This window comes from Ptychodera flava, chromosome 6, assembly GCF_041260155.1.
Source record: "Ptychodera flava strain L36383 chromosome 6, AS_Pfla_20210202, whole genome shotgun sequence".
NCBI lineage: Eukaryota > Metazoa > Hemichordata > Enteropneusta > Ptychoderidae > Ptychodera > Ptychodera flava.
The window spans coordinates 22146525-22172148 of record NC_091933.1 but is presented as its reverse complement, the minus strand read 5'-3'; the positions used below and the strand labels follow the sequence as shown (position 1 = coordinate 22172148).

At 40.4% G+C, this 25624-nt stretch overlaps 1 protein-coding gene across 2 annotated transcripts in view; it reads left to right on the top strand.

Annotated features, from left to right (window-relative positions):
* LOC139135172 (DCC-interacting protein 13-alpha-like) overlaps positions 1-23793 on the top strand; it is a 37884-nt gene extending 14091 nt beyond the window's left edge. Inside the window, exons 6-17 of one of the 2 annotated variants that reach the window (XM_070702438.1) lie at positions 8679-8794; positions 9339-9514; positions 11023-11193; positions 12907-12988; positions 14420-14523; positions 15261-15360; positions 15978-16117; positions 17626-17816; positions 19011-19194; positions 19683-19769; positions 20556-20733; positions 21506-23793. In XM_070702438.1, the coding sequence (XP_070558539.1) occupies positions 8679-8794; positions 9339-9514; positions 11023-11193; positions 12907-12988; positions 14420-14523; positions 15261-15360; positions 15978-16117; positions 17626-17816; positions 19011-19194; positions 19683-19769; positions 20556-20733; positions 21506-21748 (1772 nt within the window). In that variant the 3' untranslated portion in view covers positions 21749-23793. Of the gene's footprint in view, positions 1-8678; positions 8795-9338; positions 9515-11022; positions 11194-12906; positions 12989-14419; positions 14524-15260; positions 15361-15977; positions 16118-17625; positions 17865-19010; positions 19195-19682; positions 19770-20555; positions 20734-21505 lie in introns of both variants that reach the window. The other variant, XM_070702437.1, reaches the window with a different exon arrangement.
* Positions 23794-25624: the final 1831 nt, after the last annotated feature.

Genomic DNA, 25624 nt, shown 5'->3' with positions numbered 1-25624 from the left:
TAGCAACAAATTCCGGGATTTGAACACTAGAATGTCAGTGAAAATACTCAGCATTGAAAGACATTTCATTTGTATTTTTCATGCGCAAGCTTGATCAATCTCAGTGCCACTGAATGGACTTTTTCTACAGCTGTCATTGTAGGTACAAAAAAATTGTCTATCATTTGTCTATCATATCACTACAGTGTGTAAAAAACTTTGAGCTGCCTGTTGTCGGCAAGTAAGATTCTGCAGTACATTATGAACACTGTTGTCCAAGTTGCACACCATTACAATTGATTGACATGGCTACCCTTACAAGTAGACAAGAATACAAATATTGTTGTTCTTGTCTACTTATTCCTGAAAAAAAGTTTAGACAAAGTTTATAACTTTGGCATGTTAATGATAGCAGTATATTTACATTATTTCCCAAGTTTGTTTGCCAGTTAGAACAGCCAGCACTTAGTGATTTGAGTCATGGGGGAATTGATTATCACTCTGCAAGTTTTATTGCCACGGCTGCGTGTATCTTTTATCAATGGAGGTCTCTTTAATTATTTTCATTTGTCATGGTGCAAATATATCACAAGGAAATAGAAAGTGACAATTTACTCGCCTTCCTTAAACATGATGTACTGGTCAATAGTAAATAAAAAAACCACTACAGGATGCAACGGATGCAGAAATCTTTTTAGTCTAACATAGGCAATCAAAAAAAATTGGAGTGATAACAGAGGATTTGTTGGCACGTATTGAAATTTTTAACGTCGAGAGTTTGTCACATGTGATACATTTCAATTCAAATCCGAGATAAATCTTGACAAATTGCATTAAGGTGGGCAGCGCACGGAAGCCAGAGGAAGGCTATTCCCACGTCAGAACAAATCTCATTATTGAAGTGGGAAACGAGTTGAAGGCTGAGGAAGACAAGTCCTCCGTCAGTCAGTGGTGATTGAAAGCGGTGAATCGACCGTGGCGAGATTCATCCCCGTGCTATTGCAGAGTAATTGAGATTTACAGGGAGGCGTAATATCATTGCAGAAATGTGCATCAATCAGGGCTGTGATTTGTTGCGGCTGTGGCTAGTCATCCGTAGGATCTGTTAAACTTAAAAGTAAATTTGCCGTGATGATGTTTGTCGTAGGAAAACTGTAATCAGTCCTCGATAGCCAAATATTTAAATTTCTCCATTGTACTCCAGATGACAGTATTATTCGTAGCAGTCAACCCCGGGCTTCTGGTTTAATGCGGCTGTCGTGTACCTTGGAATTATGAGTGTGGAAATTGATAAGTTCCCGTAAAAGGCTGAAATGAGTCATACAAGATTTAATGCATCGCAGACATCATATACAATGTAAATCACTATGTGTTAGCTATAATATATATATATATATATAAGTATTGAATATAAGATATTAAAAAATTCGGGTAGTCTTCAAAAGACTTAGTGTGATAAATTATTTTTTTCCCAATCTCTGGAAATCGTACGCCTCCAATATGTTTCACATGTTTTCTGTATTTTGAACACAAAGCTGTATCTTAATCTGTGAGACTCACATTTGATTGGCAGATCATGCATACGCAATATCTGTAGTCAATATCAAATTGAAAGGTAATCTTGTGTACTGCTCCCAGAAAATCTTGACTTTTAAGAATGATAACATTTCGAAAAACAAGGTTATTTGATGGGACTGATGGCTGTCCACAGTAATCAGAATTTTATTGCTATCATATATTGGATTTTGACAATACAATCAGAAGCTTTTTCTTGTCTATTATATTCCTTTATGACATATTAATAAGACAAAAATTAGCTTCGTTGCGAGTGTAATGAATTCCATGTTGTTTGTATACCATTATGGGAAAATGAAAAATGCTTGTACAAACTCTGTCTATTTGCATAGTCTTTTAGATTTAAATATCAATTTACCATAAGGGTGTCATTAACCCTTTTCCTGCCGAGCGCCCCTGTCCGTTATCCTGCCAAGTCGGTCAAAACCGGCCCCCTTTTCCGTGTCTACAGAAGATAGGCTCTCCTGCACGCTTTCCTGCCAGGCATTTGGCGGGAAAATACCGCATTTTCGGGGTACGATTACCGACCATATACGTGTTAGACTTCAAAAATTTTTGCATGCCCGTATAGAGGGGCAACCGCTGATGAGGTTGTGTCCAGAAAATGACGAGGTCACGGGCGTTGTTTGCCCCGGGGGACGTGCACTTTTATGCCCTTTTCTAGCTTACTTTCGCGGAAGTAAAGCTCGTTCGCCGGCACGCACGCCCACACCGGGGAAACGTCACCTCTCTCGTGGGTTAGTAGAAGACCCAGGGGTTAGTGCTATGGGTGCGGGAGCACCTCAAACCTGTCCTGTTTCCCCTGGGTTGTGTCACTTGGCCACGTACCTTGAACGACTTGGAAGAGTCGCACATTGCAGTCTGCTTTGACGTAGTGTCAACGACATAGTTCCGCCATTGAAGGAAGGCGTGTACGTAGTTTGGCCAGTTCAGTGAACACTTAGCTCGTTAGTGTTACCGTTTCCTAACACGTTAGTTGTGCAGTTGTTACTAAGGTGCAGTTTTGTACCACCTTAGCTCTGGACAGTGCAACTGCTCTATGCACTAACCCCAACGACAGATGGTTGGTACAACGTCTACGTCGCACGAGCACAGCCTCCGTTGGGCTGTGCCCCTCCCACGTGATACAACGCACGTTCATCCATTACTATAGCGATCCTTACGGATCTGCCAAAAACGAAAGTGGGGGTAAAAACAAAACAACGAAAATATGCGATCCATAGATAGTATTTTATTCGGGAATAATTTACATTATGCCGAACAATAAATCTCGGAGTCTGTCTCGACGTCCGAGTGCATGGTCCGTGTTTCAAAAATTACAATCGGGGTGGCAGATCCGTGTTTCAAAAATTATAATAGGGGGAATTGTACAAAATAATCCGTCTAAACAAAACAAAACAAAACGAAAATATGCGATCCATAGATAGTATTTTATTCGGGAATAATTTACATTATGCCGAATAATAAATCTCAGAGTCTGTTCTCGACGTCCGAGTGCATGGTCCGTGTTACAAAGATTACAATCGGGGGATTGTACAAAATAATCCGTGTTTCAATTTACAATCAGCGGGATCGTAAAGCACAAACAAACGGCACAACCGTGCTCAAAATGTGATCATGGTCCGTGTTCAGAATACAGTCAAGCCACTGTTAGGCGAAGCTGTCCCCTGTCCGTTATTTACGTCGGGTTCTCTTGCTGATGGGTGTCGTCGGGGCTGTGTGAGTAGAGGTCTGCACGCCAATGCTCCTCTTACCTCGTAGCATCATGCGATGATGAAAAGCCGCAAAACACTCGCCCTCGTGAAGATGAACCCCGCACAGACTACATCCTTTGGACGTCTCAGACAGTCGTCCGCTCGCAGTGGTCTTACCCTCTCTGCTACATACTTTACAGCATTTCTGCCGCCCCTCCAAACGGCTGACAACGTGCATCGGCTGATTTTGTGGATTGATGTACGAGGCAAGAGAAACAGTGGCCTCGACCTCTCTCACACTGGGCTGCGATCGCCCACAATAACCGCCAATGAGTTGTTTTCCCGACACGCAGATGAAACATCTTATGGGTCAGCTTACTATCAGGGTGTACATGCTTGAAGCATATATATGCATTTACCAGGGCAACATCAATCAGGTAACATGCCAGATATGTCCACCATCTGTGGTTCTTGCGCCCAGTGTGAAAGTACTTGCGCTTCTGGTTGGCTCGGTCGACGCCTCCCATGTACCGGCGATAATTATACAGCGACAGAGGCACTTGTCGCCGCTCGTCTCCCTCCCCCACTGGCACGCACTCCACTCCAAGGGTGGATAGACCGTATTCAAGATCAGCACCTGAGCGTTACTATCCTGATAAGCAGTGATGTTAAGACGAGAGTCCGTTCTGGTCGTGGCTTTCATATCCCCAACAGACAGAGGAAGGCGCTTCCTCTTACCCGGCGGAATTAATTGAGGGGGCATGGTGCGACGATTACGGCGGTTGAAACTCCCGACCATGTAGATCCCGGTCTCCATCAGCTCTCTAGCAGTAACGACCGTGCTAAACAGGCTATCACAGAATAGGCTGTGATTATATCCACAGAATGGCTGGACCAGCTCCATCGTAATTCTTTTCACCACACCTCGCTCCTGCCGTCTCCCCATCAGTCCGATCCCGATATTTCACACCTAGGTACGGTGCAAAGTTAGCTATGTATGCAGTGGTGGAGTCGCACAGCTGCCATATCTTGAAACCGTCTCGATCAGGCTTATGCGGTAATCTCTGCTTAAATTTAGAACGGCCCTTAAATCGCACCATGCCCTCGTCGATGGAGATCTCTCTACCCATCTTATAATTATTTACGCACCGGTCAACTATGGGCTCCATCCATGGATTGATTTTATACAGGGGATCCTCCTGACACCGACGTCGGCGGCGTGCCTCATCAGGATCACGACGTGGATCGTTCTCTGGGTCTGCCAGATGAAAGTATCGCATAAGCTGCTGAAAGCGACTGCGGGTAATCACAGTAGAAATACCCTGGTTTCTCAGAAAGGGATCGCTAGACCAATAATCCTCCACTGATGATTTACGGTCGATACCCATACATACTAAGACGCCAATGAACGCCTGCACCTCTCGGTAGTCAGCGTTACGCCAGTATTTATCTATTTTCCTAGCGATATGTCGCTGGTGGAATTTGGCGTATTTATTAGTCTCGTCCTTGGCCAATCTGATCAGTGTAGCTGGAATAAACTTAAAAAAGTAATCGAGCTCACGGGCGTGGCTGGGCAAGGTGAAAGTCGGTCCTCTCTCATGGTCAAAATCGGTCTCCTCAAATATATTAGCATCGGTAGTCTCCGACATACGCCAGACAGGAGGTGTGTCGTCCTCCGCCAACACAGCAGCAACGTCATCATCGTCGTCAGAGCTTGCCTCACCTACGTACTGCCTGTCATAAAAGTCATCGTCCTCTGCCGCATCCTCGTCAACCTCCGAGTCGGACTCAGCGGTGATATCACCGTCGTCTGGGCGTCTGGGCCTGAACTCGCCCGTAGCGGCATCAAGGATCATATCTGGCTCAAAATCAGGTGGGCTATCCTGATAACGAACCCTCCGCACTATCTTTTTCGGCGGGGACATCGCAGCACACGAAACTATGGCAGGAGCGGGCTCGGCAGCCTCTGCTGATGACGAGGACTCAAGCTCTTTCGCACTGGGCACAGGAACCTCTCCTGACGCAGGATGAGGGCTCATAGTAGCAACAGGTGGTGTCTCTCCCGGAGCAGCCGGGGGAGAACCAATGGCATCAGCCGTCTCATTACTCACTGTCTCACTAGCAGCAGCAGACGTAGTCTGTGCAGGTGAAGTATCTCCCACAAGAGCAGATGTAGTCTCTGCAGGTGAAGTAGTCTCTCCCGGAGCAGCCGGGTGAGAACCACTGGCAACCGGTGACCCGTCATCATCCTCATCGGCAGAACGATCGGTCTTACGTTTACGCTTACCACTGGGTTTTTCAGCCGGAGATGGCTTCGCCTTACGGGAGCGTTTCTTGCCCGACTTCTTAGAACGTTTACTAGGGACATCACAACGATCGCTACCACTACCGCCCGGAGACTCTGCATCTTTGAGCTTCAGTCGTCTGCTCGCCTTCAGAAAACTTTTGCGGTCCGTCAAGCTCATGTCTGGAACAGTGTCGACAGACTAGCAGGTCCCTCCCTTTTAAAGCCACAGGGAAACAAAGCCCTGGACATGATTGGACGCAGGGGTGTTAATATATGCATCCACCTGTTATTATAATGGACCTACGGCAATCAGTCCACCAACCGGCGCTGACATTCCTACCCGTCATGTAAATTGCCTGTCCGCACCATTTGATATGCTAATAATACTCATTTGCGATGCAAATCAATCGAGCACTTAGCATAAGATAGTCAATGTCATTAGCATCTCAACTTGACATTCCGTCCAGCTGGGTACGTGGCATGCGCACCTGCCACCCAAGGACGTTGCCCCAAGCCCATGTTTAGTACGGGTGGGAAACCCGTATCTTTAACCTCATGTCCCTTCTAAGTACGCCTGCGCAGGGCGTATTGTCATCCAAGTCGGTGACAAGCCAACCCGACAGATTGCCCATTAAGCAGTAATGGACTGGCCGTCTCGTTCTTGTACGGCAACGAACAGTGCTTCAGCGGCTTGTTTAGGTCATAACCGTCGCCTGCCGAGCGGCTTACCCAACTAAGGCGGTCAAAGATGAAGGATGCCAAAATTGTCAACGGCTGTCTCGGCCTCGTCCGTTGGGCAAACATGGCTCCTTCAAATAACGTGGCCAGCACGTCTACGTCATCAGCGGTGATGACGACCCGTCATTGACGCCCGAGTGCGTAAAACTCGGAATATACCGACAGGTACCTCTACCTGAGTCGGTCATACTACGGTATAAACCAAACACAGGTCTGCCAACTCCCGTTAGACTCGGCCGTTAGCCGAACTTCACAGGGACAACATAGGCGTAACAAGTCGGTGAACAACGGTTCACGCACCTAACCGCAGCCGCCAAGTCGGTGAACAATGGTATCAATTTTGAGGCCATGTTCCTGAATGGCAAGGCTGAGGCGGTGTGTTTCGTTGCACGGCTTGAACGTCTAGAGCCAAGTGCAGCCGACAACGTCCGACATCTGAGTGGGTAGTCTTTTCGAGAAGGTAACAAGTCGGTTAAAAGCGGTGGTTACCCTTCACAAATGTCGCTCAAGTCCGTTCGGATCAGTTCCATGTCAGGGACTAATCAAGCCGAGTCCGTCAAATCCGTCCGCACTTCCCGTCAATCAGGACCAAGTCCGTGATTTTCGTCTCGCACCATTGGCAAAAAATTGCACCGCCAGCTGAGGCGGTCTTAGGCGGTTGCCTTACAGAAAGCCGAGTCCGTCAAATCCGTCCGCACTTCCCGTCAATCAGGACCAAGTCCGTGATTTTCGTCTCGCACCATTGGCAAAAAATTGCACCGCCAGCTGAGGCGGTCTTAGGCGGTTGCCTTACAGATTAGCGTTGCCGAGACGGTCAATTTCGGCCGCAATCTATGTAGTGCCTCAGAGCCAAGTTACCCCAAACTCCGCTAGAATACGTCAACGTGCTAACCTGCCAAGTACGCTACTCGTCCCCCCCAAAAAAAACCAGTCTCCCACCGGGTGGGGGACTGGCTGGGTAGCTTCCGCACCTTTCCCTGTCGTTGGACTCTCTGTGAACCCATTTCGAGAGCAAACGCCGTTCCTCGCCCAAAACCTGTCCTCGAACGACCCCTAGCGCGAGCAAGGGTTTGCTACACGTAGTTCCGTCGACTAGGCAGGAAAGGGGGTACCAAAAAGTAGCCCGATTTCCACCGCCTTGGCAGGATAACGGCCGTGGCTGCTCAGATTCTAGCTACACCGAATTTCAAGCGGATTTTCACCGACTTGGCAGGAAAAGGGTTAATACATAGAATGCTAGTGAAGAACGCCAGGTGACTATTTTCCGCTTTTCTCAACTCTGTTTGTACGCGGTATTTTTTTTGAGCACTCACAAAAATTGTTTGGATGTAGCATGGTTACTCTACCACAGCCCTGCATATAATTTTTGATTTTTGAACACTCACAAAAAATACAAATTACTAAATTCATGTATGGCTAACACAGCCTTGAACCAGGAAGCCCTTCCTGTCACTGTCCTCCATTTTAAATCAATAATTTCCTGGTTGGCAGGGTCAAGGGGTTAACAGGTGTAAATCTCTTCATTAAATTTAACTTTTAACCTTGCGACCTAACTGAAGCAATTATTGTGAATTTGAGGATGGAACTTTATAAATCAGAACATGGCCGCAGTGTTTTTCCCATGTCTAGTATAGAATTTAAATGTTCTACTGCAAAGTAAGTGACAGCTTTCTGGAATCAAATCCATCTGTAATGAAGTAAGATAGTTGATTTGCAATACATATGTGTATAGCTTATGCAAATTGCACCATGACTCTCTACTATTTTGTACCATCATCCTCATGATGATGATCATGACTATCATCATCATCATCATCATCATTATCATCATCATCATCATCATTATCATCATCATCATCATCATCATCATTATCATCATCATCATCATCATCATCATCATTATCATTACCATCATCATTATTATCATCATTTAAATTTGTTAAGACCCAAATGTACAATTGACTAATCCGTCATGTATTTGAATGATTTGTACGTTTATTCCTTTTTAAGATAGTACGCATGATTTGAAATTGAAAGAGTTGAAGTTTTGCTCAAACTTTCTGTAAGGAAAATTTGAAAGGTATATCAAGACTAGAAATCAGGGGTCACCATGCAAACTTTGGTACTAGAGAAAGAAATTACCCAATATTTACTGACACTTGAAACTCAAAATGGCTACCACCCCTGTGTGAATTCTATGGGTAAAAATTAAATTTTCAGTTTTCACAAAAATGAGCCAGTGAGAACTTTAGTTACTCCATGAGCTTCAAAATGAGCCCCAACGAGTTGTAGACCAAACCAGTATTGTAAAAGTTTGAGAGTCAGAATATCTGTTCCCCAGATACAGTCTACTTGATACCTTAAAAAAAACGTGAACCAATGTTCTATTTACAATCATTATTCAGAGCACGACAGTGCAATGGCAAAGTACAGTAAGTTGTCCAAGAAGAGAGAAAATGAAACAAAGGCCAGGATAGAAGCCAATGAAGAACTCTACATCAGTAGAAAGAAGTATCACCAGGTGAGTGTGAAAAAACCCTAACGGATTTCTAGCTGTCTCTGGCCTAGTGTGAAGTGGCTGAAATTGAGATAAGGAGAGTGTAGCATAGCCCTAATCCTGCAAGACAGTATCACTTCTCCATCGGCTGAGTCAGTAAAAAGCAGTAGCGAGTCAAAACTATATATAATTTCACCTACTTGTCTTGGTACAGTATGTCATAGCAGCTTTTGCCGATAAAATTCATATTTACCTATCTAGATATTGAGGGGCTTTCAAATATGAGGGCAACAGCATTCTCAATGTCACTTTTGTCTTACTCCTGAAAGCCCAATGAAATGCTAATGGTCAGTACATGTAGTGCCATTTATTTGTCTAGCCCATTACTGCTGGTGTAGTGTACGAAACAAGATTTCACACACTGTTATTTGTTATTGTACTAGTTGACAGTGAACACCTGTGAAATGAATCTAGTTTTTCACTTTGAAAAAAGTTGCATTTGATTTGTGGAATCGCAATTTTAAAGATTTTGAATTTCTTTGGTTTGTCATTTTTTCTCCTATACCAGATAGCATTGAATTACTACACAGCACTGAATAACATCCAGTACAAGAGAAAGACGGCGATTTTGGAACCACTTCTAGGTTTCTTACACAGTCAACTTGCCAGCTACAAAATGGGCCACGAAGGCTTGTCCCAGAATCTAGAAGACTTCCTTACAAATATAAGTGTTAGTGTTCAGAGGTGAGTGAAAGGCTCATATGTTTACTGTTCCAAGAATGCTGCCTTTGCACAACCATGGTTCAGTGATACAGCAAAGTTACATGTAATGATTATATATACTTTGAGACAAATACTAGTATATGAATGGGAGACTACTGTAACTTTTGATGATTTTTGTCACTTTGTCATGTATGTCAGTTGCAAGTTCTTGTTCTACTCCCCAAAGCATGTCAACACGGCGTCTGTATGTGTAAGGTGCACTGTTGTTGTTTACTGGTACATTTGAATTTCAGTGCAGACCAAAATTCACTCGTCAACACCAACAACAACACAGTCTGCGCATGTACAGGCTGAGTTAACAAGCTTAACACTGTATCTCAGTATGCTTTTGGGAGTAGAACAAGAAACTGTGGCTGACATTAAAAGCAAAAGTAGAGGAAAAAACATCACAAGTTACAGCTACATATACTGTCCCTTCAATGGCAGTTTACAGTGTTTACAGTGGTAATAATACTTCCAAGCTATATTCGTGACATGTTTTCTATTCTCAATGCCAACTATAGTGAGTGCATGTAATTGGCATGATTTAAATACACACCAAAATTAGCAGGATTGAAATACACAGACACAGTGACTTACCAGTGTTTTGCAAGCCCTTTTATCAACAATATTCCCAGAGATTGCTCAGGAAAAGTTATCGTTCAGACCAGTGGGGATGTTTCACTGGATTACTTGAGTCACAACGTGTTTTTGTAGTTTCTTCCACCCGAAATCATTGAGCTGTCTGTAACTTCAGTCTCTCCCCGAAGGAATTATTTTGCTTCCACTGTAGCAAGGCACAGTTTACATCGTATTTCATCAATTTTATTTGTTACTGAAATAAACTAAATCTTAAAAAAGAAACTAGAATAATTTGGTGTTGGCATAAACAAGACTGGCAGAGAACAAAGAGATGATAAGAGTGTACATCAGCTTTCAATCATCAAACATGAATTATTCATCTGTGTTGTTTTCAGCCTGTGTATTGAAAAATGGTGACTTCTTTCTAGGGTTTATGATTTCAGCAGCAAAATTCGTTTTTGAGATACTATTCGTTTGGGGATCCATACATGCAACAGAGATATTCTGTTGCACTTTGACCCTAATCCTCGCAAGTTAATGCATAGGGTTTGTCGTTAATGGCAATTGCATTGATTTTCAGAGTGCTTAATTAGAAGCTGGCTTTCAGGGATATTATCATGCCAAGTCAGTAAAATTCAGTAATTTTTACTGTTATAAAAGTGAACCTAGTCCAGTGACACACACTATGTTTTAGAATGCATTTTTAGGGACCTTGAACTGCCAAGCTTGGTGCAACTACACACTGCATTCTTGTATATGAAGTATGCCACATAGTTGAAAATTGATGTTGGCTCAATACTACTTTTTACTGGCTATGCAGGATGGGGGTAACAGGAAACAAGTTATTATCCATCAGTTGTGATAATTTCTCAATTTTTCATGTATGTATTTTCTTCCTTTGCTGTCAGTGTTCATTCTGAGCTGGCCATGGAACAGCAGAAGGCAGCCCAAGTCATCGAACAGATCATAGCCAATGGAACTTACTACTACACCCCAGACCCAACACCAGATATGCAATTGAGACCCAGACCTGTGGATACAAGTGTGAAACAGAAAGCGGGATATCTCTTTGTTAGATGGTCAGTATTCAAAAGTTCTCTTCATTTATGAAAATATGACAATGTATCGGTAGCAACAAAATGAACATTTCATAGATTTAATCCAAGTCATGTACTAAGTTTTTGAGTCCAAGATATGATATAATGAATCAGAACTGATCATCACCTTACAGGTTTACCCTGTTCACCCCTATTCCCAGTAAACAGGTCCACAATTGCACTCAACATTGACATTGATAACAATGAGTATGGGCCACACCATGGTGATGAAGGGGTAAAGTGCTGTTGATGGTAATTTTACATAACATTCATTACTATTTGTTAAAGCCGTAGGTTTTTCAGAATGAGATTGTGACAGTGGGACATACATGTTCAACTTAAGGCTAGAATAGGCATTTGTGGAACTGTGGAAATAAAAAAAAAATGAGTCTTCCTATGATGGAAAGTGGCATTTGGTGTGAGTAAATCCAAATTGTGTTTGTCAGTACCTGGGAAAACATATTTATGCATAATCAAAACATTGATGCAATGGCTTGAGTGGTGGAAACAGATTTGGTGATGTTGTAAACTTTTGGTCAAGAAATTCTACACATGTAGATGTTTGATAATTTGTGCGATGTGTGAATCACCTGTGTTCATTAATTCTATCACAGCAGCGGTTCCATGATATTAAACAGCACAGGGATCTCTTGGTCAACCATACCAGCAAAGTAATTTTACTATGCAACTCATAATAAGCCTATTACTGCATTTTATCACCACACCCAAATTTCCAGTGAAAGTGACCATTTGTAGTTTTGGAACATTTAAGCAAAATCCCAATGTCAAAAAAGTCACCTTCAACTTCCAAGCCTTTTTTTTCTGTCATGTTCATTTATTCCCATCTGTTCAAATTGGTTATTAGCGAAATGTGCCCCATATACAGACTCGCTCTCTAAAGACCTGTAAACTCATACATAGATACAATTTTCAATTCATTTGAAGACATGTAAAAACATGCACAGAGATATGATTTTCACCAACTTTGTCTCGCTATACATGAAAACATTATACGGTGCATTTAAAACATGATGACGTCACTGACTTCACCTAATAGTGATAACAATATTTTCCATAACACTAAAAGTATGTGGCACAGTGATCTTGTGGGTACTTGAAGTTTTGTGCAGCTTTTAAAAGACTTGCAGGTCTGACTTGGCCGGTAAAGTTAGTTGTACACAGATGAAACACTATTTGATTGTTATCTCGTACAAGTACAATGATGTCACAACGAAAAATGATATGTATATATATTTTTATGGAGATCATTCATTTTGTATTAATACATCCGTAGGTGTATGATAAGTGCATGCATCATTAGGTGTTATTAACTCCTCTGGTATGTAAGCATTGGGGGATTGACTACACTGTATCAAATAGCAAAGTATGGTATAATTTAGCTGTCTTTTGCAAGGACTTTACAGTGTATCTGTGTCCCTCCTTTTGCAAGCAGTGCTCTACTTCATTGTTAGTACTGTTTGGCTAGTAACCACAAGAGCATTCAGAATATTCTGAGAGTGAAGGATGTACCAATAGCAATACAATACATGAACATTGCAGATGTAAGTTTTTTTACTATGTATAGGATATTATCCTTGAGAGGGACTTACATGTTGTTTTTGTTCTCATTTGTGGATGATATTGTCATTCTGAACGGCTCTTATAGACATCTTTTTGTGTTTTCTTTTTAAACAGCAAGCAAGGATTTACACACCGATGGGACAGGAGATATTTCTTCACTCAAGGGGGTAACTTGATGAGTCAGCCAAGGGAACAGGTAGGTACTTGTATACACGTAATTTATGGCAAGGTATATAGGTCAAAAGTTCAGATCAGACACCTATCAGTGTCATCTATCCCACAATGTACAGCTTTACAAAGGTTACACATCTACTCAAAGGGACGACACAGGCGTAAAGAGAAGCTGATGACGTCAGTGTTTACACAGACATTCAAAGAGGTGACTTCTATACAGGATGAGACGGTGAGACTGTGATTTCCCAGAGTAAGAACGAACACAAGTCAGCATAGTTCGGCTTACCTTGCAATGAATACCCCCTAAATTCAATTGGTTGTATAGTTTGGGCTTTGGAAAAAATTAAAAACATTCATGCCTTTCTGTTTAAAGATGGTGATAGTAGGACTGTCTGGTTTTCAGCGAGAATTCAATATTCTGTCAATACGCAGATCGGTGAACGAAAATACAAAGCCAGTTTATTTGAACTTCTTTTATCGCTGTCAGACAAGAATGTCAGACATTTACATTTGCAGGCATGCTCAAACCCTGGGATTTTAGTTTCTGTGTTTGATACTCAATGCGTTGCAATCAGGGTATTCCTTGACATAGCAAAATCTATCTGCTGACATGTTTGAAGAAAATTTTTCCAAGAAATTAAATTTTAACATGAAAGTCACTGAACAGTTATCAGGTCAATTTCTACGTATGGCGGTATCTTTCAATTACTCAGATTACAGCACTGCAATACAGCTAATGCAAAATCATGCCCAAGGCATCACCAAGACGGCATCTAATTTCCTTGTAGAAATGGAGGAAAACACAATGCTCCAAGGGAGGGAGAATTTAATGGAAAAGCAAAACAGAATCGGCAAAAGTTCTGTTGCAAAATTTCTTTATTTCTCATCAAGCTAAAGCCAGAATTGAATAAAATATTTAACATTTGTATTTTCCCCTTATTTTTATGTATCATTGTAGCTTAAAACTTGATAATTAAGAAAATTAATTTTTTGTCTGCAGTGAGGGAAAGGAGTTTATGAGCGCATAAGAAATCATTAAATGTCTCTTTGTAACAGGAATATGTTGCTAACTATTTATATAATGAACATAAACATAATAGATGCTGTACATCAAAACCGTCATAAATAATACATGTACCTGCTGGCATGATGGTTAAATGAAAGAAAAAATATATAATCACAGAGCTATTGTAACATATAGATTTTACCTTCAGAAAGTTGGAACACATGTTTGCTGATGATACCCATCTAGATGGATTGAATACATTAATAAGCATGTACACAGTGAAGTTACTATTTGTGAGAAATGTGGATTAAGCCGTGCCACATTACATCTTTTTAAAAACATCAGACTATCTTAATGCTTTCAGTTTTTTTCCCTTCCCAACTCAGTCACTTGTTTACAGAACTGTTCTGCTCATTGTTTTTGGTTGTTATGATTTCTCTCCTCCAGTTTGCTGGAACACTGGTCATGGATCTGGACAAATGTAACGTACAGAGAATGGACATTGATGACAGAAGATATACATTCCAAGTTGTGTCAGCTGACAGGAAAGTGTAAGTAGACAGAGAGACAGACAGACCAGCAGTGTTCGGAAAAATCACACGGACAGTACCTGTATGGATGATTTTGCCATATTTCCATAGTTACACCCACCAACCGAGTAATGGTTGCACTCTATACACATGCTCTGTGTCCAAATATGCTTAGCCTGTCATATTTTCGTTGAAACTAAATTGTGATAATGCATCAACTAATTTCATTCTACATTTGGTGCTCTTGTATAGCACAGTTATAAAATGTTATGGCTTTTAAAAGTGAAATCATACTGTATTAGTTCTCCTAATTTATGTTGAAGCTCAACCCCTTTGAGGCTGTCCCTGTTTGAGTCTACACTGCTCTCAGATATGTGTAGATTGGATCATCTTCAGTCAGATGTGAAATTGTTGAAGAGAGCTCTCGTTACAAGCTAGATATTGCAGCTCAGATCTACTGGTTTTTTTCATAGAAATCATTGCTCTGTATTTATGCCAGTATTCAGATTTTACAAATTGGCATTTGAACAGTTGACTGGGGACATGGAAAATACTTATGCCGCCTTTCATTCTTCTGACTGGTTGTGAATTGCAGGAAATTTTATAACTGCATCATCTTGGTTTTGAAAAATAGATGTAAGCATGAATTTCAATTTGGCCTTATTTACAGTTTTCTTTTGTTTTTTATCATTCTCCATGTTTACAACAATCCTTACTATAGCCAAGACCTCATTGTTTAAACACCATTTGTGTTACAGATCTGTGATACTGCAAGCAGAAAGTGGATCTGATAGAGAGGAATGGCTAGCAGCAATACAAAATATATCCAGGGAAATGTACAGGAACGATCTTCCAGTGGTAAGTATAAGGAACGGTTATGGACCTTTGCGGAAAACAGTACAGTATTTGATACATGGTGTTGTTGCTTTGTATCGTCAAGTCCCTGTTTTTAGCATTGTTTTGTAGTTCAGTTAAATTCATGCACTGTTTACTTTATTTGGAAATAAAAGTCCCAAAATATTTACATTGGAGTGGAATCATTATCATAAAAGCTTTATGTGGAAAGACAATGGCATAACGGTATATTCCTAGGGTTTGACTCATAAGGTTAAGTATGCTAGATCAGGAGTTACACTTACTGTGTATTGCAATTTAATGATGATGATAACTGTTTGCAACACACAGTATAGGTTTTTTGTCACCCAGTACCAGGTGCACCTTGTTCTTATTATATGAAAAAAACAGGACGTTGCTGCCGTCATCTGAATTCCGTCAGCTGCAAAGACAGCCAAAGCTTTGTGTGTTTTTCAATACAAGACTGCCATGCACAGAGGTATACCGGTATATTCATGATCTACGGCCTTCAGTATTTTGAAACCTTGGTAGTAAAATCATGAGAACTGACATGTATATTCATCAGATCCCCTCAAATGATCTGATCAATTCCACATGATTTCAAATTTCTCTGTCTCCAGGACTCATCGACAGAATCTTCCGAGTCATCACCATCGCCGACATCAAGTGCAAGTTCTACAGGAATACAGCCTAGCCCAGCTCAGAGGCAAGCAGATCCTGCCCTGCTAGCGTCGACTCGCCAGGAAATGCTTTCAACCAGGTGAGGCTTTCTGAACACGCATGCAAAGGCAAGAGTGAAATTGAAATAGTACAGAATCGTGATACATTTCCCCTTTTCTTTACTTAACAGCCTAGCATAATTTTCCTCAAGGACTATTCACCCATATATCCGATGTTTTTCCAACTAATAGAAGCCATTTGAGGATGTTGAAAGCTTTCAAAACTCTTATGCAAAATACCTAAGTACCATTATCAGTTATATGACCTTTATAGCACTCTGCAATCGCCATGACAACTAGTGTATCTACGGAACATCCCTCATTCACAGTTAAACCAAAGTTGATAGTAAAATCCCTAGTCGTAAGATGCACATGGAGAGAGTTGTGTAAACCACTGGAAACAACAGGATGGCAATGAATTTGAATTTCAAATGAACACAAACCAAGGAAGCTCAATAAAGCCTGGTATAATGTGTTTCAATAGTTAGGTACATACATTGTACAATGTAATGATATTTCTTCATGTGGGTAAAGTTTCATGTGGTGTAAACCATGATGTTCCACTCATCACTGTGGAGGGGAGGGACTGTCTTCTTTCCACAATTATGTAAATGTTGCCATGGCAGCCTGCCTGCGTTGTCTGCTGCCGTAACTGTAACGTGAAACATTCACGTTAAGAAAGAATGCACCTCCGGGACACATACTCAGACTCTCAAACTTTTACCGAGCTGTATTGGTCTACTACTTTTAAACATGTTCAGGTTTATTTGAAACTCTTGGAGTTACTAAAAAAGTCTTCTCCAGCTTAGTTTTGTGAAAATCGACAATTTATTCTCCCCAGTAGAGATAATTTAGGGATTATGGCCATTTTGAATTTCAAATATTGGTCAGTAGTGAGTACCGTACTTTGTTTCTCTAGTATGAAAATTTGGACGGTGACCCCGAGATTTTTATTGTTGATTTTGCAAGAGAATGGTCGAAAGTTTGCTTGAGAAAAAATTGAGCATAAGTCTTTCATTTTTGAGGCAGGAACTACCTTAAATAAAAGAAGAGCATGCTACTCTGATATTGCCCTGTCACTAAATACCAACAGAGTCAAGGTCACTTGCTGTGTGCTTTGTCTCTGGAAGGTTAAAGAATGGTTATAAATTTGTGTAACAGTAATCGAACTCTGAATTCTACTATTGTCCAATTCCTGTTCATGCTCGATGTTGCAATGATATATCTTAAAGCTATGAATATGATGTCTCTGCATGGCATAACTGACACTATGTCCAAAGTGCAGGGCCAATATATGGAAGAATTGGCACTTTATGCTTGCTTGTTCACCTGATGGAGAGTCAGTAAAGTTACTCACAAGTGGTGCCACGGAGCTCCCCAGAAGATAGGGCTAGCGAGTGTGAATTGTCAGTTGTTCGAAAAGGAGTTAGCTGCACCCTCAGTGTGGACTTGGTTTCCACATGGTGATAAGAAATCATTTTGAAACATTGTATCTTTAAGATCTTCTAAGACACCTGTAGCTAACCTTATTATCACCTTTCACTTGCAGGGAGAAAGGGAAATCAAGACTCCGCTCCAGGTCTCGAAGTGACAGCTCAGACTCCAACACCTCCCCCGGACCACCTCCCCCAACTCCGCTAGACACCGTGCTACCGCCTATACCAATCCAGTTTGACCTGCTGTCCCCCGGCGACGACCAGCCAAGCTTCCGACTGCAACCTAAAGAAGGTCCCCCAAAACGTATCAATCCATTTAATGAATCCACAACTGATATTCTTTCCCAAAATGGTAGATGGCTTACTCTCTCGTTTTTGCACATTTGCAAAATCATGGCACGAGTGTGAACTTCTTAACAAAACAGCGGCTAATCTGTCCCCCTTCTACCAATCTTTTTGCTTTGTAACTGTCAGGGTGCAAGGGTATTCGGTGAACTCACTTTCTAATTCATGCTTGCTGTGTGAATTTTAAAAATCTAATATAATTCCTTTTGTCAAAATTTTGATGGCTTAAATACTCTCAGAACAATGGCAAAATCTGCAGTCACAAATGTCTTGCTTGAGGTCAAAGCAAAGCTGTTTTTGAATAAATAGCCAAGTTTCATTTGAGGAACCCAAGGTCATTCAGATTTAGATGAGTAAACATTGAAGACTACGGTACACTGAAATGGTAACTATCAAAAATGGTCGCCGGTAGTTGCATGTGACAGATAACGTTACATTGTACCAAATTGGTATTAAAATTGTTAACTCCTGCAAAGAGGATTTTTCCTTAATCTTAAAAATATGTATATTTGTACTGTGTACATCTACAATTTGATGACTCACACAATTAGAGACACCATCCTGTTGTGCATGCTTTTAGACATGGTGAAAGATCTAAAAACTTTGTGTATTTAAGTGTATGATGGGCTAAACATTGGTGTTCCATGGATAAAGCTTCATGTAAAGAGATACCTGTTTCGTCAAAGAAATTGTTAAACAGATTTCGGTGTTCATGGTCTGAAAGGACAACTGAATCCAGTGTTAATGCATCTACCAAGATGCTGTTGTTGAAATTACAGAATTGCTAGGTGACCTTAAAAATATGGCTCCTCTACCAGGTTTCATATTACAATGTTTTGTCATATTGAGAGATGAGAAGAGAAAAGAAAAATTTAAGAAACAAGTACACATTCTAATAGTAATCAAATGTTACACATTTCCCACACTGTATCTGTGTGTATAATTTATGCAGAGACTATAACAGAAGCTTCAAAAACTGACACCCATCAGCTTTGCTCTGACCAAAGTAAGATTCTTCGCTGAAATTGTGTCACCAAAATCTGTTTGATTTGAAATGTTTTAGATTGTAGGAGAGAGACAGATTTCACTTCCCAAGACCATAATATGAATTTGTTAAAATTGATAAATTGTTTTTTTTAATGTTTTCATACAGTGAGTACTCCAAGTACCTTCTCTCAGATGTACTTGGTTCGTTTCCTGGGTTGTATGGAAGTCAGCTCTGATAAAGGTACCAACATGATATCGGAGACCATCCGTCAAATCATGGCCGCAAGGGCTATTCATAATGTCTTCAAGATGACAGAAGTTCATCTGTTGGTGACTACGGATTCTCTTCTGTGAGTGTTCTGATTATATCACACTTATGGTAGATATTGCTGAAGTGAGGTGGTTTAGAAATTTGTTTGTTTATGAAAACACTGCCTATGCTTCTCTCTCTCTCTCTCTCCCCCCCCCAACTTAAATTACACCAATGTGATTTTCATATACCTGACTGTAACCTCCCTTCACAGCATCCACCTCTTTCTTCCTCCCATCACATTGTTTTCTGTGCATATTTTTCCTGTCTGATGTATCATAGTTCTGTTTGTTGTTGATGAAGTGAATCTTCCCCTAACTTTTTTCTCTAAATCACAGAGGAACTCAATGGATATTATCAAATAGTGTAGGAAATGATATGTGTATTTAAAAGAACACATGAAATTGAACACTCTTGACAAAGTGTATGTGCCTTCAGTTGTCAGAGGCCATAACTCATGAAAAAAAATAATAGATAGATTGTACTCACACCCATATTAAAGTGTTATCGACATGGTTTTGATTACAGATTGCTGGAGCCATCCAACCAAACTGTCAGATCCAAGATCGAGTTGAAAGACTTGTCCTTCTTTGCAGCCCATCATGAAAACAATAGGTATGTCATCAGGAACAAAAAAGACAGTATGAACAATAAATCTATTGCAATTATTCTGATTCTTTCATCTCATCTTGTCTCAGTAGATGGTAATGTTGGAAGAAAGTGAGAGGGCAATGTCTCACTACTACCACGTATAATCTAACTGAAATGTCAGCTTATGTGGAATTAATAATGTATGTGTGCCTCTTTGCAACTAATCACCAGGTGACTAGTACATAGCATTTATGTATGGGACGTATTCAATAAAAGGCGTGCAGATAGAGGTATAATTTTTTCATGATTTGTCGCTTTGCTTGTATTTTCTTAGTGGCAATAGAGAGGTTGGTCTGCTATTGGCACGTGTCAGTGTACCTTATTTGCAACAACTCTCGGTAGATTGGTATTTATTTGAACTGAGGGTAGTGTCCAACCTGTTGTCGACATTCACTCATACATTCTTTATGTAATTCACACCATGTATTAGCAATTGTCATATAAAAATTAGACACACTGCATCTTTCACATTCTGTTTCACTGAATACCTTCAACAGTATTGAGGCTTCAAAGGGTAATTTACAAGATGAAAAAAATGTCAATTTTCTCCTATTTTCAACCAAACTATCAAAGTTTATGACAATTGAGGGAGTGATAAGATCATGTCCAGTTCAACTTCACATGTTCTACTCAATACTAGTAACTCAGTTTGGAGATGAGAATGAAATCTTCTTAATTCAATATGACAATGGTCTTTTCCCTTGCAATTTTTTCCTTAGACATTGAGCATTCACTTTATTTTTCCGCTAGGTTGTTTGCATTCATAGTCCGCAGCAGAGGCTACACAACAGCCATGACGACATTTGCCTGCCATGTCTTTGAATCGGACGCGTCCGGTGAGGAGATCTGCCGAGCCATCAGCACAGCCACACAGATTGCCTTCCAGACGATGCTGAACATGAAAACGTCTGACAGACCTGCGCTTTCTGTAAGTTGTACCCTCCATCCGAGGTGGAATATCCATGCTTTAAAATACACACCTGATACACCCTGCTGAAATGAATTTAGAAGTAGTGAGTGAGGTTGAAGATTTTCGTCCCCTACTTGGGACCAGAAAATCACATTTGCTGTTTACAATTTGAATGAATGCCAATGCCCATTCTAAGGAAAATAAATGCACGGATCTCCTTGTAAGCATTTAGCTGCAGTGATGTTTCAGATAGGACAACCTTGGCAAAATTCAAGTATCCCAAAGTTCCAGTAAGTTTGCCATGATAAACTACCATGGCAAGCAACAATGAGAAGCAGGTTGTTTAGCTAGATCAATTCTGGGTGTATTTTTTCCCCGCAATGCATTACACCAAACATCTGATGTAAAGCTTATGCTTGGACAAGTTCTTAGGGGTAGTTATAAACTGTTTTTGACGGTATATTGTGATGAAAACAAAAGTGTGCTAAAACAGAACTTCACAACTCCAGAGTGTTAGCACTGACCTAGATTATCTCACAGTCCCTCATTTGCTATTGCAAGCTTGTAATCTCTGCCATAAACAGTTGTATCCCCAATGGTCTAACTGAGCAAACCCTGGACACTGTGTGGTGGAACTCCCTACACAAGCCCTTTGAGATGGGCTGTACTGAGTATACTTTTCAAGGATAGACAGAAGGGGCAAAACTGTGTTGTCAATGAGGTGTCGTACAGGGGTCGTGCACTGACCAAAAAAACTAACATGACTCGTTCTGTATGTCTCTGATCGCAGGCTTCATCAAGCGAGGAAGGTGGTTTATCGCAGGACTCCTACCAGCTGGGTAGTTCCACAGCAGGTGCCGCCAGCAGTCTGGAGACTGACGACATGGAAGGAGGGATACCAGCCTTACCCATGGACCCAAACACACTGAGTATTGGTGCTATCTCACTGGATCCAGCCGTCAAACCCAAAGTGTCCAGCAGCCAGATGGACAGAGCGGAAACATGCAGTCAGTCGTCATCCACCAGTTGCTGATGTGAAATCACTCCGTGATTGCATGTAGGCTACAGTATGTGTAGTGATTGCGGAAATGGTGTTAGGTGTGATACAAGATCAACAGAAGCTACGCAGTTATTTGCCGAGGAAGAGGCTGTGGGAATTTCCTAATTATAATCTGTACATAGAAATTTTTGTATTCTCTGATGTCGGACAAAAAGATGACAATAAAGTGTGTGGTCGTCGTCACGGATTTCATACCAGGAAATCCTCATTCAATTTGAAAAATTCGATACTTCAACCTTTGTTGGAAATGCGGTATAGTTTGTCCAAGCTGTTGCAATTTTTTTTCACTCATCTTCAAAGGTGCATGCTGGTAACATATATTTACAAAACAATCAGAGCAGACACGATGAAATTACATGATTTGTTAGGAACTATAATATTCCTATATGAGTACGTACATGTAGACATGCTCACACATATTATATACAAAGCAGTCTCATAAAAAATGAATTGTTGTGATTGATCCACTCAAAAAAATTTGCTTTATGTGGCTTCCTTCATAAGATATATCAGCTTTCCAGTTCCAAGAGCACCTTATAAGGGTGATTTGCGGCACGATTTTACGTAGCCATTAGTGGGTAGACGTAGTTGCTACTCATAAACAGGAATGCCTGTCTATCTTTTCCCCATCATTCAAGGTCTTACTGCTAGACTCAAAATACAGTAATGGTGGCCTTCAAAGTCATGGCGATACCCTTCAAAATTGTTTTGTACGTTGGTGGTGAGCAAAACTTTCTGGTGTTTAGTTAGTATGACTTGATAATGAACTTGATCATGGCCATAAAATGTATTAACGTATGTATGCTAATGTTGTAAAGAAAGAAGAGGGTGTGCTATTTCTGTGCTTTAGAATTGTTGTTTTTAACTTTTGTCTGTCTAGTGTGCTTGGATTTCCGCGGCAGTTGCCAGATGAATACTGGAATGTCCACCGTTTTGTTGTGAAGTCTGTTGTAACTCATAAAAAAGGCCTTATGTAGTGCTGGTCGCTCAACTCACCATAGCCAGTAATATACAATAGTTGTTTATTTATTTGTATGTGTATTTTGTTTGTGAAAGGAATGCACTTAAAACAATGCATCAGATCTCCGATTGTCGTTCAACTCACTGCTTGAATTCAATGTCCAATATCTTTGATTGCTTTTCGACAAAATTTGTAAATATGTACAGCATTTAAAGGGGAAAAAAAGTAATTACTCAGCACAACACCAAAATGTTGTGAAGCTGTTTGTAAAGAAATATACACATCATGCGCGCTCGTAAGCTGTAATTTAATGGTTTTTGTTTTGTGATGTTAAGTCTGTACTTGCATTAGCATTTCATTTTGTGATATTAAGGTACAATATGTGTGTACCTCTTCCTATCAAAAGCCTTTTTTTTTTCTTTGCTGAGTGTGAAATCAAGAGAGCTAATTTTGGAATTATTTAAACAGAATGATTTAAATTTGCCATAATTTGAGATTTAGTTTCTTTTTGTGAATTGAAAATTTGCAATGTTCATATTCTCAAAAAAAAAAGCCATTCGATACTGTCAAAGCATTTAGTAATCACTGGGCTTTAATTTTGCCTTTTTTCATTGACAGACAAAATCACTACATGAAATCCCTACAGGAATATTACGGTAGTATGCGCCTCGAAAGTGAAAGACTTACTTAAACTTTTGCTCAGACTTTCCTCAATGAAACTGTGACCGTTCTTTTATCAAATCATGACAAAAAATAAGGGGTCAATGTGCAAAGTTTGGTACCAAAGAAACAAGTTATCGAATATTTACCGATATGTGAAATTCAAAATGGCTGCCATCTCTGTGTTAACTCTATGGGGAAAAATCAAAACTTCAATTTTCGAAAAACTAAGACACATAAAGTTTTGCTTACTGCAAGAGCTTGAAAATGAGCCCCCACAAGTGGTAGATCAGAAAAGAATTGTAAGAATTTGAGATTCCAAATATCTGTCCCCGTTTTTTTCCTCTGGCAAATCTTTGAATTGAAAGTCCTGGCAAAGATGTGTTAAACCACAGGGCCTCATAAGTGCCTATTTAAGTCAATATTACAGCGTTTTTCTTTCTTTTTCAATGTTACAAATAATCCAGCTGAAGAGCACAACACTTGTGTAGCTGTCTTTTGTGTAGCGTGTATTGGCATGTATAGTGAGTCCTCGTAAATGTGACCTTTAGTTCCGTGACCTCTAGGCCCGGCTCTAGCCATGCCTACTTCCTGCCCTGCCCTCGCTATGCTTACTGTACTAATAGTACAGTAAACACAGCGACGTCTGTACACGTGTCCAGAAGGCATGGCCAGAGGAATTGGCTAGAGGTCACGGAACTAAAGGTCGTATTTACATATCACATACCCCATTGAGGGCGCACTATACATGCCAATACAAGCTACACAAAAGACAGCTACACAAATGTTGTGCTCTTCAGCTTTATTTGTAACATTGAAAAAGAAAGAAAAACGCTGTAATATTGACTTAAATAGGCACTTATGAGCCCCTGGCAAAGATGTGTTAAACTGTAGAATTAAAGTCGTGTGAAACTCAATGCTTTTACAGTAATATGCTTCTGTCATCACTAGGGTATTACCCTAAAGAAATGGGGGATTTGGGGTGCAGTGATGTTACAAGTACTGTCACCAATCACAAACTGTCATTTCTTACACCATGCTAATGCTGTCATGGTGCCTTGTTATTGCATTTGATCTGAAAATGGGCACATGAAAGCCCCAATGGTACATCAACTGCATGCTCCAGTTTAAGGGGACAGACATTCGGACTCTCAAACTTTTACAATTCTCTTTTGATATACCACATGTGGGGTTCATTTTAAAGCTCTTGGTGAAAGAAAACTTTTAACTGGCTAGTTTTTCGAAATTCGAAAGTTTTTATTTTTCTCCATAGAGTTAACACAGGGATGGCGGCCATTTTGAATTTCTAATATCGGTAAATCTTGGGTAATTTGTTTCTCTAGTACCAAAATTTGCATGGTGACCCCTGTTTTTATTCTTGATTTTGAAAGAGAATGATTGAAAGATTCCTTGAGGAAAGTTAGAGCAAAAGTTTAAGTCTTTCACTTTCGAGGTGCATACTACATTAAGGTCCAATGATTTTTTTAGTCTTTTGAAAAGAGAGAAAGTGTGTGTGTAAAAAAAAGATATTAGTGATATGAAGGTTAAAATTGAATCTGATGTGATATTTGAAATCATTTGAATAACACTACCTGTTGAAAATTGTGAAATTTCAGATGTAGGAGTGGGCGTGAGTGTTGCCAGGTTTGCTGTGTCAATGTGTAGTTCCAACTGGTGCGTAAAGTGTTGCCCACACTGCAGGCTGACACCAAAGGTAGAACATGCAACAGCTAAAATGGTACAATGAGGTTGTAAAGCAAAAGTGTGCTTGTCGTGTGTATGTATGGATCCCATGGTGGCAGGGTCCTGTTTTCATTGCATGTCAGTTGGGAAACATTAGACAATGACAGTGAACAAATGAATTCAAACTCCTTGAACTGTAGTAATTTTATGTGTGTTTGTGTAAGTGATATACAAATGAATTTGAAAGACTCTCTCATCGCTAATGTAGGCTGTAACATGGTATCCCGTAATTTTCAGATTTCTAACACTGCATTGAAGCCACCTCCCATAAATTGTTTCTCTGCTGCATGAGTAGCCGTGCTTAGTAGTAGGGCTGTAAGATCGGAAATACATCTATTCACATGATCGAACAAAAATGGTAAAAATTATAAGGTATAAGTACAAGGAAGGTCGCTTTTTTCACGAAAATATGTGTCTAAGAATCGCATGCTGTGAAAATGTATAGAATACAGTCAGTTACTCAGAGACTGAGTCCACCTATTTTA